At 38.4% G+C, this 16,902-nt stretch overlaps 1 protein-coding gene and 1 pseudogene across 2 annotated transcripts in view; one reads left to right on the forward strand and one right to left on the reverse strand.

Annotated features, from left to right (window-relative positions):
- SNX25 (sorting nexin 25) overlaps positions 1-16,902 on the forward strand; it is a 131,991-nt gene that overhangs the window by 27,084 nt on the left and 88,005 nt on the right. For both annotated transcript variants that reach the window (XM_043558671.1, XM_043558660.1), the window contains exons 2-3: positions 1,687-1,771; positions 13,501-13,717. In XM_043558671.1, coding sequence (XP_043414606.1) covers positions 1,687-1,771; positions 13,501-13,717 — 302 coding nt within the window. The remainder of the gene's footprint in view (positions 1-1,686; positions 1,772-13,500; positions 13,718-16,902) is intronic.
- Positions 196-293, reverse strand: LOC122479274 (annotated as a pseudogene).

Here is a 16,902-nt window from a genome sequence, read left to right on the forward strand (position 1 = left end):
ACAATTAAAAATTCTAAAGCATACTGTTACACAGACATATGTGGAGTAAGAAGTAATGGAGTGGAGTAAAAACTTATGCCCCTGCCTAGAAGAAACTATTTTTAATAGTTTGGTGTGTATATTCCCAAACATTTCCCATCACGGAAAACTTTCCATGAAGGTATATATTTTTCCCTAATTCATTCTTTTTTTTTTTTTTTAATGGAATGCTTCGCAAATTTGCATATCATCCTTGAAAAGGGGCCAGGTTAATCTTCTCTGTATTGTTCAAGCCAGTTCATTGTTTTTAATGGCTGCATTACATTCTCAAATATGGGTGTACCATAATTTAGCTCTGACTATTGATAGACACTTGGGTTTTTTCTTTTTATTAAAAAAAATTTTTTTTTTTAACATTTATTCATTTTTGAGAGACAGAGAGCAAGAGGGTGGGGGGAAAGAGAGAGGGAGACACAGAATCCAAAGCAGGCTCCAGGCTCTGAGCTGTCAGCACAGAACCTGACGCGGGGCTTAAACCCAGGAACCCATGAGATCATGACCTGAGCCGAAGTCGGACACCAAACTGATGGAGCCACCCAGGTGCCCCATGGGTTTTTTCTGATTTTTTGCCCTTAAAGTCAACAGAGCAAGGAAGTTCTTTGCATACTTTTTTGCACATTTGCAAAAATATCCGTTGGTTGGATTCCTAGGAGTAGAATTGGCTAAATGAAATTGTAGCTCATAGAAGTAGACATTTCCCCCAATGATGTATGAAAATGAGTATTTCTAGGTATCTTTGCCAATATTTGAGAGTAGGTACCTTTTCCCCCGCTTTGGCAGTTTGAGATCTCATTGCTCTAATTTGTGTTTCTCTAAAGGAGGTTGTGTATTTATTTCTTTTCATATATTTATTGGTATTTGTTTATCTTTTATGATTGCCCTTTTAATTGCTTGACATCCTTTTATTTTTCTTAGGAGCTCTGTATATATTAAATAATAGTCCTTTGTGATGTATGTTGCAGATATTGTCTCCTTCTCTTATCATTTATATTTTATAGTGTCTTTGGTCACACAGGAGTTGTCTAGTTTATGTAGTTGTATTTGTCAGTTCCTTTTCTTCTTTAAAACTTTTGAATTTTGTGGCTTATTTTAGGGAGGCCTTCTCCATCCCAAGATTATAAACAGCTTCTTCCTTATTCCCTTTGAATACATTTTTAGTTTAACAAAATACTTTGTTGGTTATCAATTTGGAATTATTTATGTTTAAAGTATGAGGTAAGACTCTAACCTTTTATCACACGTGAATATCCAGTTATCCCAGCGCCATTTATTGAATAGTCTGTTTTCGTGCTCGCTTTGGCAGCATGTATACTGAATAATCTGTTTTCCTCACTGATTTCAAATTTTCTTAGGTTCTTCTCATATGTAGATGCATTTGTTTTTGTACTTCTGCTGATCTGTTGATTTGTTTATTCCTCCTCTGGCATCATGTTGTTTTGATATCTGGTAGGGAAAATCCTTCCTTCCTTTTTAAAAATATCTTAACCTCAAGCATTTATTTACTTTTTCCAGAAGAACTTCTTAATCTATTAATATCGAAATATCTTGTTTAAGTGGTATTTTATACTTTGGTTTTATTTTTATATATGATTTATTCATTCAGTAATCTGTATCTTTTTTTTTTCTTCCTTTTTTCTTACATTTCAGAGTCCTGTATATGGAAACTCACATGAGTCAGTTCAGTCTAGAAGGGTAGTGATTTCTCACAATATGGACAAAGCTCTAAAAGAAGGTAAGGATTAAATGAGAGTATATAATTGTCGCGTAAAGCAATTCATTATGTTTGAAAGAGAAAATTGTAATCTAACAAATTTATCCTTCTTGTCTGTGTGTAGCCTTAGGAATTTTTCTTCATGGGTTTTTATGATGACTGAATCATATATCCATATTTCAGTTGAATGGATGGGATTTAAATATTTATTAAGTAGGATTTCCAGGTCATGAAGCTCACTGGCCACGTGGAGCTAGTTCCACCATGTGAAACAAGGGTCTGTCCTCTGCTATCTAAAACGGGTATCAGGAAATACATTTTCTTTCAATATAACCTAGAGAAGGTGTGCTGGGGATGAGTGTGCTCAGGCTCATTCATTGACAAACCAGTGAAACAAATTAAGGGGTAGCGGTCGGCCTTTGGAAAGAATGAAGGACATGCCTGTCAAAGTGGTATCGAAGAGGGTTGAAGGCTGGTTGCTGAGGGCACGATATTGTTCATTGTTACATGTAGATGTGGAAATAAGTAGGTGTAATTAGAAATGTTGAAATTGAGAAGATATATTTTGATCAAATTAAAGTTCAAATAATTTTAAAATCAGATTTCTAAAAACTCAGTTTTACTTGTAAGTACAGAAAAAGTCTTGAGTTTTTCAAGCGAATACATGGTGTTAGATACGAAGTTGAGAAAACCGAGTAAGTGATACATACTTAAGCAAGTATGTTTACTTTCATAGTTCACAGAAATCACTGTATTAAAATTTGAAGATAACTGCTATGTAAGTACAGAGACAGTCTGAAATTGTGTGTATTCATAGAATTTTAGAACTTTGGAGACTAAACTTTTTAAATACTTCTTTCTTTTTCTTTTTCTTTTTCTTTTTTAATTTACATCCAAGTTAGCATATAGTGCAACAATGATTTCAGGGGTAGATTCCTTAATGCCCCTTACCCATTTAGCCCATCCCCACTCCCACAACCCCTTCAGTAACCCTCTGTTTGTTCTCCATATTGAAGAGTCTCTTATGTTTTGTCCCCCTCCCTGTTTTTATATTATTTTGCTTCCCTTCCCTTGTGTTCATCTGTTCTGTGTCTTACAGTCCTCATATGGAAGTCACATGATATTTATCTTTCTCCGACTGACTAATTTTGCTCAGCATAATAGCCTCTAGTTCCATCCACGTAGTTGCAAATGGCAAGATTTCATTCTTTTTGATTGCCGAGTAATACTCCATTGTGTGTGCGTGTGTGTGCGTGTGTGTGTGTGCGTGCGTGCGTGCGTGTGTGTGTGTGTGTATACATATACCACATCTTCTTTATCCGTTCATCCATTGATGGACATTTGGGCTCTTTCCATACTTTGGCTATTGTTGATAGTGCTAATATAAACACTGGGGTGCATGTGCGCCTTCAAAACAGCATACCTGTATTCCTTGGATAAATACCTAGTAGTGCAATTGCTGGGTCGTAGGGTAGTTCCGTTTTTAATTTTTTGATGAACCTCCATATTGTTTTCCAGAGTGACTGCACCCACCAGCAGTGCAAAAGAGATCTTCTTTCTCCGCATCCTTGCCAACATCTGTTGTTGCCTGAGTTGTTAATGTTAGCCATTCTGACAGGTGTGGGGTGGCATCTCATTGTGGTTTTGATTTGTATTTCCCTGATGATGAGTGATGTGGAGCATTTTTTTGTGTGTCGGTTGGCCATCTAGATGTATTCTTTGGAGAAGTGTCTATTCATGTCTTTTGCCCATTTCTTCACTGGATTATTTGTTTTCTGGGTGTTGAGTTTGGTAAGTTCTTTATAGATTTTGGATACTAACCCTTTATCTGATATGTCGTTTGCAGTATCTTCTCCCATTCCATTGGTTGCCTTTTAGTTTTGCTGATTGTTTCCTTTGCTGTGCAGAAGTAAAATATTTCTATTAGTAAAGTATGATGACTTTAATAAAAGCCAAATTTAAAATTCAATAATTTTTAATATTCATAATCTCAATATCATGGTTTAAAAATAATTCTTAATTACTTTTATTGAAGTAAAATTTACATACTTTGAAATGCACAAATTTTTTTTTTTTAATTTTTTTTTTAACGTTTTATTTATTTTTGAGACAGGGAGAGACAGAGCATGAAGAGGGGAGGGTCAGAGAGAGGGAGACACAGAATCTGAAACTGGCTCCAGGCTCTGAGCTGTCAGCACAGAGCCCGACGCGGGGCTTGAACTCACGGACCGCGAGATCATGACCTGAGCCGAAGTCGGACGCTCAACCGACTGAGCCACCCAGGCGCCCCTAAAATGCACAAATCTTAAGCGTACATATAATACAGTAATTTTCATAAATTCGAATAACCATGTAACCAGCACCATTTGCAAACTAAAAAAAATTTTTTTTAATGTTTATTTATTTTTGAGAGAGCATGAGAGTGTTCATGCGAGCAAAGGAGGGGCAGAGACAGGGAGACAGAGATTCCCAAGTAGGCTTCATGCTGCCAGTGCAGAGGACTGACATGGGGCTCGGGCACACGCAATGTGAGATCATGACCTGAGCCGAAATCAGGAGTTGGATGCTAAACCACCTGAACCCCCTAGGAGCCCTAAACGTTTCTATCATTATAGAAAGTTTACCTCTTGTCCCTCTCTAATGAAACCTACTTCCCTGTTCTAATTTCTATCATGGTAGATTAGTTTTGCCTATTCTTAAGCTTCAAGAAGTTTGTATGGAATCATACAGGATGTAGTCTCTTATGCCTGGCTTCTTTTCTTAGCATGTTTTTTTCCCCCTCAACATTTATTCATTTTGGAGAGAAAGAGAAACAGAGTGTAAATGAGGGAGGGGCAGAGAGAGAGGGAGACACAGAATCTGAAGCAGGCTCCAGACTCTGAGCTGTCAGCAGAGAGCCTGACATGGGGCTCAAACTCACGAACCGTGAAATCATAACCTGAGCCGAAGTTGGATGCTTAACCAACTGAGCCACCCAGGCTCCCCATTTCTTAGCATATTTTTAAGATTTACGCTTTTTTTTTTTATATCAGTTCATTCTTTGTTATTACTGAGTGTAGTATTCCATTACACTAATATGACTGTGTCACGACATAGATATTTATCCTTTCTCTTTTTGGACATTTGGGTTGTTTCTAATTTTTTGAAACATATTGAATAAAGTTGTTAAAATCAAGTATTTTTGTGGACATATGTTTTTCATTTGCCTTGGACAAATTCCTAGGAGTATAATTGCTGGGCCAAGGGTAGCTGTGTGTTTAACTTTGTGGGAAATTGCCAAATAATATTCTAAAGTGGTTATGTCTTTATTTCGACTCTCATTATATATGACTGTTCTGGTTGTTTTTTACATTGTCACCAACATTTACTGTTATTTTAACTATTCTGGTTAATGTAAAACAGAATCTTATTGAGACCTTATGTTGCATGTCTGTGGCGACTAATGATGTTGAGCATGCTTTCATGTGATTTTTGGCCATTTCCATATCTTCACTTGTGATATGTCTGATCATGTCTTTTTTTAATAAATTTATTTAACTTACAATAATTTATTTGTTAGGAGGATTTTTAAAGATCTATTCTGGTTTCACATTTCTTTTTTTTTTTTTTTTTTTAATTTTTTTTTTTTCAACGTTTATTTATTTTTGGGACAGAGAGAGACAGAGCATGAACGGGGGAGGGGCAGAGAGAGAGGGAGACACAGAATCCGAAACAAGCTCCAGGCTCTGAGCCATCAGCCCAGAGCCTGACGCGGGGCTCGAACTCCCGGACCGCGAGATAGTGACCTGGCTGAAGTCGGACGCTTAACCGACTGCGCCACCCAGGCGCCGCTGGTTTCACATTTCTTGTTAAATATAGATATAGTTAATACTTTCCCCCAGTTTGTAAATTGCCTTTTATTTTTTAAATGTTGCCTTTGAGGAGAAGCTTTTAATTTTGATGACATCTAATTTACCAATCCTTTTTTCTTTCTGTTCTCTAGGTAGGATAATTTTTGTTCATCTGTCTTCAAGTTCATTGACTGTTTTTCTTACATTTTTAGTCTGTCGTTAAGGGTATTCAGTGAATTGTTTTATTTAAATATTGTACTTCTCATGTCTAGAATTTCTCTTTGGTTCTTTTGTGTAGTTTTTGGTTCTCTACTGAGATTTCCCCATCTGTCACTTATTATGACCATCTTTATCTGTAATTCCTTGAGCATATTTATATAGCTGCTTTAAAGTATCCTTGTGTGAAGTCCAAAATCTAGGCCATCTTGGAGTTGGTTTCTATTGATTGATTTTTGCTCTTAAGTGTGTGTTACTTTTGTTTGTATGTTTCTTCTCAGGTCTTCTTTTTGATTGTGTCTTGAACAGTGTGGATGCTGCTTTCTAGACATTCTAGTTTCTGTTATTGTCCCTTGAAGAGTGTCAGTTTTTGTTCTAGTATGCAGCTTAATTTTTTAACTGTTCGCCTTGGGGATACTTGGTTTTACACATATTTTTAGGGCAGGTTTCTTCGGGTTTTGTCCTTAGTCTACGGTGAATTTCTCAGTCCTGGGACATAGGCTTAACCCTTCTAGTTCATGTTCCCTACACAGTTTCAGTGGAAAGCCCATGGTCACATCTCTAGCAGGGCAGGATTCCAGCTCTGCGGTGGACAACAGTTCAAGTATGTGCTCAGCTACTTCAGCCATCCAGCTGTTGCTTTGAACTGGTCTCTGCAGTCATACTTCCATACATGTGTAGGACATAATCAGCAATGGGTTTGAGAGTTTGTGATCCAGAATTTGTGGCTCCATCTTGTTTGTGCTTGCTGCATTTATTTTCAGCTGCTTTGGCAGTTCCTAACTCTGTTTCTGATATCTTAGATTAAAGTAAAAAACAGATGTTCAGTCTAAGTTTGAACTGCCTTGGGGCAACTGGGTGGCTCAATCAGTTAAGTGTCCGACTTTAGTTCAGGTCATGATCTCGGAGTTTTGTGAGTTCGAGCCCTGTGTTGGGCTCTGTGGTGACAGCTTGGAGCCTGGAGCCTGCTTTGGATTCTGTGTCTTCCTGTCTCTGCCCCTCCCTGGCTCACATGCTGTCTCTCTTTCTCTCTCAAAAATAAATAAACATTAAAAAAAAAATAAGTTTGAACTGCTTTGTGTCTCTAGGACTGTTGAGTGCTTCAGGGGAAAGTTACATAAACATGACTTATACCAGCGCTAGTCCCTTCTATTGGTAGATTTTCCCTTCAGTTTCTCTGACTTTGCTTTCTGGTGCCTTTAAATAGTTCTTTAATATTTTTTCTCTAGAATTCACAGTTGTTTTCTATAGGAAGGTTAGTCTGATATAAGCTATTCTTCCACGACTGGAATTGGAACTCTCTTTTTTTCTTTTAATTGTGGTAAAATTTATCAACTTAACCATTTTAAAGTGTATAGGTCAGTAGTGTTAAGTACATTTTCATTTCTGTGTAAAGTTTTTCGAACTCTTTTCATCTTGCAAGACTGAAACTCTATACCTATTCCATAATTTCCACTCCCCCATTCCCTCAGATCGTGGTAATCAGCACTCTACTTTCTTTGTCCATGAATTTGACTTTAGGTACCACATATAAGTGAAATCAAAAGTATCTGTCCTTTTGTGTTTAGCATATTTAATTCTTTTTAAGTAAATTTTTATTTTACATATTTACTATATTTACATAATGTTCTCAAGGTCAGTCCGTGTTGTAGCATGTGTCAGAATTTCCTGTTTTAACGTTGACGAATACTCCTTTTTATGTCTATAACCACATAGTTTTTAAGATTTCATCTTTTTCAGTAAACTGTCCACCCAATGTGAACTTATGACCCCATGATCAGGAGTCACCTGCTGTCCCGAGAACCAGCCGGGCACCTCCTGTAACCACATTTTCTTTATCTATTCATCAGTGGACATCTGGGTTGCTTCCGCTTTTTGTTGTAGTGAATATGCTGCTGTGAACATGGTTGTCTCTTTAATTTTTTAAGACTGTAGAGTTTCTCTGTCCTTAAACATGGCATATTTATCTACAATGGACCAATTTGTTTCAGAATATTTATGGAACAGAAAAGACCAGGGCTGAGGCCTAGTTGACAAAAACCAAAACAGAATGAAACCAAAAAACCCAAAATCACATTATCCTCAGGCTACTTTCTGAACAATGATTTATTTCAAAAGAACAATATTATCCAAAGCCTTTGGTTAAGAGGTTTAGTTAATTAATTACACTTTGGTACAAGAATTTTTTTCTTTTTTTTTTTTTTAACATTTATTTATTATTATTGTTATTATTATTATTTTTAAGGTTTATTCATTTTTCAGAGACAGACACAGCGTGAACAGGGGAGGGGCAGAGAGAGAGGGAGACACAGAATCCAAAACAGGCTCCAGGCTCTGAGCTGTCAGCACAGAGCCCAATGCGGGTCCTGAACTCAGAAACCTCAGGATCATGACCTGAGCTGAAGTCGGACACTTAACCGACTGAGCCACCCAGGCTCCCCAAACGTTTATTATTGAGAGACAGAGAGCCTGAGCATGGGAGGGGCAGAGAGAGGAGAAGAACAGAATCTGAAGCGGGCTTCAGGTTCTGAGCTGTTAGCACAGAGCCTGACGCGGGGCTCAAACTCAGAAACTGCAAGATCATGACCTGAGCCAAAGTCGGACGCTTAACCGACTGAGCCACCCAGGTGCCCCTTCACTATATTCTTAATTACAATTTCCTCTCCTTTGTTTTAAGCAAAATGATTTTCAGTGAAGTTGAACATTATATTATCTACCAAAAGAAGAGCTAAAGGCTGCTATAAAGTTGGTCATGAGAGTAAAATGGATGCATTTGTCAGTCGTCAAAAACAACAGTAAACTAGGGGCGCCTGGGTGGCTCAGTCAGTTAAATGCTCCACTCTTGATTTCAGCTCAGGTCATATTCTCATGTGGGTTCGAACCCCACGTCACACTTGCTTCTAGATTTATCCTACTTTGTTACCCTAAATCCTCCTTTTATATTAATCTAACTGAAGTTCCAATCATGTTATTCCATTTTGTGTAATCTTCAGTGATTCCTTTTTACCTGCTTATTTCTTTGAGAGCAGTCTAGAACATAGATTTGATAATAGCACTTAAATTTTTGTTGGCTAGTGTTATGTGTTTAGAAGAAAGACTCTTTGCTTGGCAGTGAGGATAAGTTGTTCTTTCTCATTGTGGTTTGTTATATTATTTAAACTTATTTCTTTTAAAAAAATTTATTTTTTGAGAGAGTGTGTAAGCAGAGGAAAAGGGAGAGAGAGAATCTTAAACAAGGTCTACACTCAGCGTGGAGCTCAATCTGGAACTTGATCCCATGACCCTGGGATCATACATGACCTGAGTCGAAATCAAGACTCAGATGCTTTATTTATTAATAAAGACCATAAAATAATTTTATCATGAATTTCTGTATCTCTTCAAATTGACCCATAGAGCATATTTGAAAATAATTTGTTCATGTATGGACTTGTGTAAATGAGTGTAGCTATGTAATAGATACTTAGAATCATGGCTTTGTTTCATACTTTTTCTTTTTTTTGCCCAACTTGGGGCTCAAACTTATGACCCTGAGATCAAGAGACATAGGCTTTACTGACTGAGCCAGCCAAGTGCCCTTGTTTCATACTTTTTATATTTGTTATATTTTTATAATACTTAGCTTAAAGAGGTACTGATAGAGATTTGTTAGTGTGACAGGTATGTGTTCTATTACTGAGTTCAGATTTTTGCCAATACTCATTTTTATCAATTCGTAACCAAAATGTATTATTGGAAGAGTATTTTAGAGCTGTATTAGTTAGCATGTACAATGTGGTTAACAAATGTAATGGGACATTATGTAGATGAATATGCCATTCACATAAATCCTTTAGCATACTAAGATCTTGTTTTAAAGATCTCAAGTCCCTTAAAATTGCTTTTAATTTCCTTCTATAATTTGAAAGCAAATTTTAACGAAAGGAAAAGTGCTTCTATTTCCCAAATGTTTTTGGTTGTAGATTTATTTGCTACTAGTTAGAAATTCTATGGCCTGAAAACTTTGCTTAATGAAAGAGTAAGGGAGAAAGAGTTGCAAATGAACAAATTTAGCAGTGTTTTGTTGTCAAGGTGGCTCTTACCATGTTTGATAGCTTGGCATTGAGATGTCCAGGAGAAGGATATAAAGGACTTGTAGACAAGGGCCTGTGGTGGTTACATAATTCAGCCCACCGTCTCAGGAAGTAATTTTTTTGTGTGTCATCCTTGTCCATTGGATATCTGGCTTGTTTAAAGTTCCCTCTGATGGAATATTCACCATCTAATGTGAATCTTGAATAGCTTTAATGTTTTTTATTCAGTTCCTTCTTATGTTGAACAGAAGAAACAACTTCTTGTGACTTCCAAGTCTGTTTGGTCCTAATAATGCCTTCTAGGGCAATTTTTAAACGTGTAGCCATTTGTGTATTTTTTCATATAAATAATGTTTTAAACAAGCTGGATGTCCACTGGGCAAGGAAGCTGTTTCAGATTTCTCATGTCTTTCACTCCTGTGACTTGTTTAGTTCACCTTAATGTGGAACCATTGTGTGCTGAGTAGAGTGTTTGACTTGCCACGTATTTGACTTTGAGCAAGTTATTTCACTTCTTGGAGTCTCAGTTTCCTGAGAGGATTAGCTCAGTTAGTGTGTAGGAACAATGATCTATTTGTTGCCAATAAATGAGATTATAGGATTAACCTATTCCTGTTTTTGCTGTAATTTCTTAAATATCTGGGTCAGAAACTTTTCCTGTTTTCTCCTAAATGGAATAATCCATTAGGAATGAGATGTGACTACTTTTTTTAAAATCTAGAAAACATAACCATTTTTTAAAAAAAGTTTGTTTATTTTTGAGAGAGAGAGAGCGAGCGTGGGGAGGGTCAGAGAGAGTGGGAGACTGAGAATCCCAAGCAGGCTCCACACTGTTAGTGCAGAGCCTGATGTGGGCCTCAAACTCATGAATCGTGAGATCATGACATGAGCCAAAATCAAGAGTCGGACGCTTAACCGACTGAGCCACCCAGGCACCCTAGAACACATAACAGCCGTTAGTTGAAATTAATATCTGAAAGTGAGCAGAAAATAACCAAAATGTTTAGGAGATGATTAATTTGTTGGATTTGCGTTTATTTTGCCTTATCTTTTGTGTCCAGTGGATATGTATCTATTCTACCTTCCATACTGGGAGTTTATAATACTAGAATTAAATACTTATTTAATGAAAAATGAACGATTGAGGTAGTGTCTTTTTTTTTTTTTCTTTTCGATGCCTCCCCCATTAGTCTTTGGCAAGTAATGGTTCTCAGCTGTAAGGCTTAGCTATCTTAAGTATCTTACCACTGAGGCCAGTGGAATCACTAGGAGAATTTAGCTAAACCTTTGTACCTATGTGTCTGTGAACAAAATTCTTGATGCTCTGTGCATGTTTTTGACCTATGAGATTTAAGATGCTATTTTGTAAATTATTATAAATCTGTAATGCAGACATTCTGGAAATGTGGAAAAGCATTGGATACACTTTCACAGTTGATATTCTGAGAAAAAAGCTGTCACAGAATATTAAAACAAGAATGGTGTTTTCTTTGACTTGCGGGCTGTTGCCTATATATGGAATCCTCACACAGGATGAATACTGATCCTGAGCTGGGGGTTCCATTTGTGACTCAGTTTTCTAGGAAATATGACCCCCACCTTCCCCCACTAAGCGCATTTAAAATTGGTGTGTAGTGGCCAAGATGAGTAAAATGAGCAACACATCCTGGAATGCACAGGTATTTGAGAATTATAGGTTAGCCTTTGTAGGCCAGCTGTGAAGTAAATCAGGATCCCAAGTTACATTTTGCTCCATAGGATTCCTGGGGACAAAGCAAAGCAAGAGGATGAGCTATTATCTGAGATGACGTATGGTCATATCAAAATTAGGCCAAATCAAGTGGTATTTGAAGAAGGAAAGAAAAAAAAAAACCTTGAGAAATAAGCAGTGCTTAAAATATAGTACAGGTGTCCTTGAGCTGGAACATGAGTATGTGTTTTTCTCTTGGGGGAATTGCCACTTAAGCCCAGTACCATTTTTATTTTTCAGTCTTTATCTTCCTTCTCTATGGACTTGAGCTGCCCTGAGCAGTACAGTGACTTCTGTACAGAAGTGGTAATGGAGTATGTGGCTAGTCCAAATTAAGATGTGCTAGAAGTATTAAAATATATCCCAGATTGTGAAGACTTAGTATGGAAAAGAATTTCATCAATATATAGTATTGAATATGTATTGATATCCTAATATTTTAGATATATTAGATGAATTATTGAAATTTAACTGTTTCTTCCCCCCCCCCTTTTTTTTTTTTTACTAATTTTTAAAAAATGTTTATTATTGAGAGACAGAGACAGAGCATGAGCATGGGAGGGACAGAGACAGGGAGAGACACAGAATCCAAAGAAGGTTCCAGGCTCTGAGCTGTCAGCACAGAGCCTAACGCGGGGCTCGAACTCACAAACCGAGAGATCATGACCTGAGCCGAAGTCAGACACTTAACATACTGAAACAGCCAGGCGCTCCTCTTTTTCCCTTTTTAATGTGGCTACTAGGCGCTTAAAATTACATATGTGACTCTCCTTTTTCTGTTGGATAGCACTGGTCTAGAGCTCAGGTTTTTTATTCCTAAGGCATAAAATTGGTACAGAATTAAGAAAAGAGAGACTAGGAATCTTCCAAAGAAAGTGGTCAGCTACAGATGCTGAGCCTGGCGTGATACCTGACGTAGGGGATTCTTCCTGCGTTAGTTGGGGTCTCACTAAGAGACAGAAACCACACAGTACGTGAACAAGAAAGTTTAATATAAAGTTTTATTAACTTATAAAGGGACTTAGCTACTGAGAGATAAAGAGAACTCCAAAGAATACAAGAAGAGCAGATAATGGGAGCAATCACTACCCCTAGGGCCAAGCAGAGCACGTTAAGGAGGGACACATTGGAAGAGGGTTCTTTCTTCACCCTGGAGCTGAGATCCGGGCTTGACCGGAGAGGGCACAGCCGTGGCTGTGGTGGAGCGGTTTGGGGAGACACCACAGGTGACAGGAAGCCACCCCCAGGTGCTAGCACAATTCTCTGGGAAGCTGCCCTCTGAGTGCCATTGGAATCTGCTGGGGGTGGGGTGGAGTGAGTGCCATCTGGTGTCCCACATGCTGCTGCGTGCAGCACGCTGCGGGGGCAATCGGAGAGGAATACACGGGAACCAGGAGAAGAAGCCCCTTCCTCCTCCACAGTCACTCCAGCATCCTCTCCCGATAAATCTTGGCATGATCTGGGTTGGCAAAGAAGAAATGTTTACGGGGTCCATCTCCAGTATCCTAAAGCAGGGCAAAAAAGGGTGCATTTGGAGCAGAGAGGCAATAAACTGATGACTGGCACGCTCCATAAGTGTGTTGCCACTGTGTAAGATGCTCTGTTGTTTTGACAAGTTTAGATAGTTTGGCTCCAAGGTAGAATATTTAAAAATTGGGCCGTCTATGAATTTTGAGGACAGATGGTCACCACAATCCTAGAATTTTAGTTCGATGAGAATCTTTTATTTTGAAATATTTTAGGAAAGATTACGCCTTCTCTTGTTTTGTTATCTACTCTCTTTATATTTTAAACAGTGAATGTTAAAGAGTAGCTTCCAGTAGAAATGCTGTCTTGGTATTTCATTAAAGTTTTACTCCTTGCTCTGTTTATTCCTGGTAGTGTTTGACTACAGTTACAGAGATTACATTCTGTCCTGGTATGGAAATCTCAGCAGAGACGAGGGGCAGCTTTACCATCTGCTCTTGGAAGACTTTTGGGAGATTGCCAGGCAACTGCGCCACAGACTGAGCCACGTGGATGTGGTTAAAGTCGTCTGCAATGATGTTGTAAGAACTTTACTCGCTCATTTCTGTGACCTGAAAGCTGCAAATGCCAGGTAACTGTTTGAATATGAACAACCTCCCCCACTTTTTTTCCACATTAAAATATTTTTCTTTTGTAGAAAGGGGTCAAAGTCAAGATAAAACTCTAGAATTTTCTGCCTTCTTGTTGGCACTTGGCTTGAAATGTACATATGTTGAGGGGTAATAATTATAGTGTGCTGACAGAGTAGTTTTTTTTTTTTTTTTTTTTTTGTATTAGGAGTACCTATACTGTGAAAAGTGTCTGTGAATTTACAATTTTTGGAAAAGTTTAGAATTCATGTTTCTTTTTGTGAGTCCTGTGTTAAGAGCTCCGTCTCATCATAGTATCCTGAAAATTGACTATTATTTATTGACTATTTATTATTACTACTACTTTTATTCTGAAATACCAACTTCCTTATTTTAGTTTAATTCCTTTTTTTTTTTTTTTACATTTTCTTTTTTTTTTTTTTTTTTTAATTTACATCCAAGTTACTTAGCATATGGTGCAATAATGACTTCAGGAGTAGAATCCAGTGATTGATCCCCTAAATAAACACCCAGCGCTCATCCCAGCGAGTGTCCTCCTTAATGCCCCTTGCCCAGCCCTCTTTAGGAATCTCCTATGGTTTGTCCCCCTCCCTGTTTTTATATTATTTTTGCTTCCCTTTCCTTATGTTCATCTGTTTTGTATCTTAAATTCCACATATGAGTGAAGTCGTATGATATTTGTCTTTCTCTAATTTCGCTTAGCATAATACCCTCTAGTTCTATTCATGTAGTTGCAAATGGCAAGATTTCACTCTTTTTGATTGCTAATATTCCGTTTTATATAATATACCACATCTTCATTATCCATTCATCAGTTGATGGACATTTGCGTTCTTTCCATACATTAGCTATTGTAAATAGTGCTGCTATGAACATTGGAGTGCATGTGCCCCTTTGAAGCAGCACTCTTGTATCCTTTGGATAAATACCTAGTAGTGCAATTGCTGGGTTGTAAGGTAGTTCTATTTTTAATGTTTTGAGGAACCTCCACACTGTTTTCTAGAGTGGCTGCACCAGTTTGCATTCCTACCAGCAATGCAAAAGGGTTCCTCTTTCTCCCCATCCTTGCCAATATCTATTGTTTCCTGAGTGGTTAATTTTAGCCATTCTGACTGGCATGAGGTGGTATCTCATTGTGGTTTTGATTTGTATTTCCCTGATGATGAGTGATGTGGAGCATGTTTTCATGTGTCTGTTGGCCATCTGGATGTCTTCTTTGGAAAAGTGTTTGTTCATGTTTTTTGCTCATTTCTTCACTGGATTGTTTTTTTGGGTGTTCGGTTTGGTAAGTTCTTTAAAGATTTTGGATACTAACCCTTTATCGATATGTCCTTTGCAAATATCTTCTCCCATTCTGTCGGTTACCTTTTAGTTTTAATGTTTGTTTCCTTCACTGTGTAGAAGCTTTTTATCTTGATGAGATCCCAATAGTTCATTTTTGCTTTTGTTTCCCTTGCCTCTGGAGACATGTTGAGTAAGAAGTTGCTGTGGGCAAGGTCAAAGAAGTTATTGCCTGCTTTCTCCTCTAGGATTTTGATGGCTTCCTGTGTTACATTTAGGTCTTTCACCTATTTTGACTTTATTTTTGTGTATGTGTAAGAAAGTGGTCCAGGTTCATTCTTCTGCATGTCACTGTCCAGTTTTCCCAACACCATTCCCGGGTGCCCCTGAATGTCCCATTATTGAGTGAGTGCAAGAATGCTGAATTACAGCATTTCTAACTTGCACGTAAAAGTCGTCTTATTTAAAGGAGTGGCCTTCTGCCTGTTTGGATATGGGCTCAGTAGGAGAGGCGCTCCTTACAGTTAATGTGGCCTATTCTCACTGATATTATTCTATCTCTACTTTCAGGGAAGAGGGAGGGTATCTGACAGACACACAGGAGGATGAATAAGCACTGGCATCCTTACTGGGCAGGTGGTAACTGCTGTTGTCTCCTAAGAAGCCCTGCTGTGTGAATTTACCAGCGAGCAGCTCTCTTTTGCCTTGTGCTGTTGCTCATTGGGGCCCAGCTGGTAAATGTCATTGTCCAGCAGCAGCTCTCTGTTCCCGGCTATATTGCCTCTTTCTAGGAATCATTTTCTTTCCCAAAGTCTACCTGGCACAGGTTTATGAGATCAACATTTACAGAGCCATCTCATGCCTATTACTTTCCAGCTTGCTGCCCTCGGTGTGTTGCAGTTTTTAAAAACCCGCGACCCATAGTAGGAAATACATTTTCTTTTTTTTTTTTTTAATTTTTTTTTTCAACGTTTTTATTTTATTTTTGGGACAGAGAGAGACAGAGCATGAACGGGGGAGGGGCACAGAGAGAGGGAGACACAGAATCCGAAACAGGCTCCAGGCTCCGAGCCATCAGCCCAGAGCCTGACGCGGGGCTCGAACTCACGGACCGGGAGATCGTGACCTGGCTGAAGTCGGACGCTTAACCGACTGCGCCACCCAGGCGCCCCAGGAAATACATTTTCTAATGTGACCTAATTTCATAAAACAGTACCTTTGTTACCTGTGATAACTGATACCTTTTTGTTAACTTTCTTTTTTTTTTTTTTTAAATGGTGTTGGGGACGAACTAAATTTTATTTTATTCCTTGTGGCTCACAACCTAGGTTTGAAAAAATTATTGTAGAGCAGCGGTTCTCAGATTTTTTTGGTCTCAGGTCCCCTCTATACTCTTAAAAGTTACTGAAAACCTAAAAGCACTTTATGTGGGCCCTATCTCATGGGGAACTGGAGCCAGGTTGTACTGGGTTTGCAAGAGCTGACTGTGCACGTCTCTTCCCTACTTTGAGATCAATGGCATCACCTTGTTAGCTTGTAATTGGCCATGGTGGGAGTATTTACACAGTGCAGTGGGCCAGTACTACAAATCAGAGTGTTTTCCCCCTTGGGGAGCCACTTGTTAAACCTAATACCATCTCCCCTCTCGTTAGACTACCAATATTTACCGTATCAGATATTAAAAGTAAGAAATTTTTAAAGTGCATGAATACACAATACACTTCCCATTAGCCAGTAGAGTGATGTCGGCCCACATCAGGTAGCCTCTAGAAGCTCCCCGATGCCCCTGAGAACAGGAGTGAGAAAGACAAGTGACATTTTGTACTGCACATAGGGGTCCCCAGACCACCCTTGGCAAACTGCTGTTGCTAGAGAAAGCAGCTTC

The sequence above is a fragment of the Prionailurus bengalensis genome, chromosome B1 (assembly GCF_016509475.1).
Source record: "Prionailurus bengalensis isolate Pbe53 chromosome B1, Fcat_Pben_1.1_paternal_pri, whole genome shotgun sequence".
Taxonomy (NCBI): domain Eukaryota; kingdom Metazoa; phylum Chordata; class Mammalia; order Carnivora; family Felidae; genus Prionailurus; species Prionailurus bengalensis.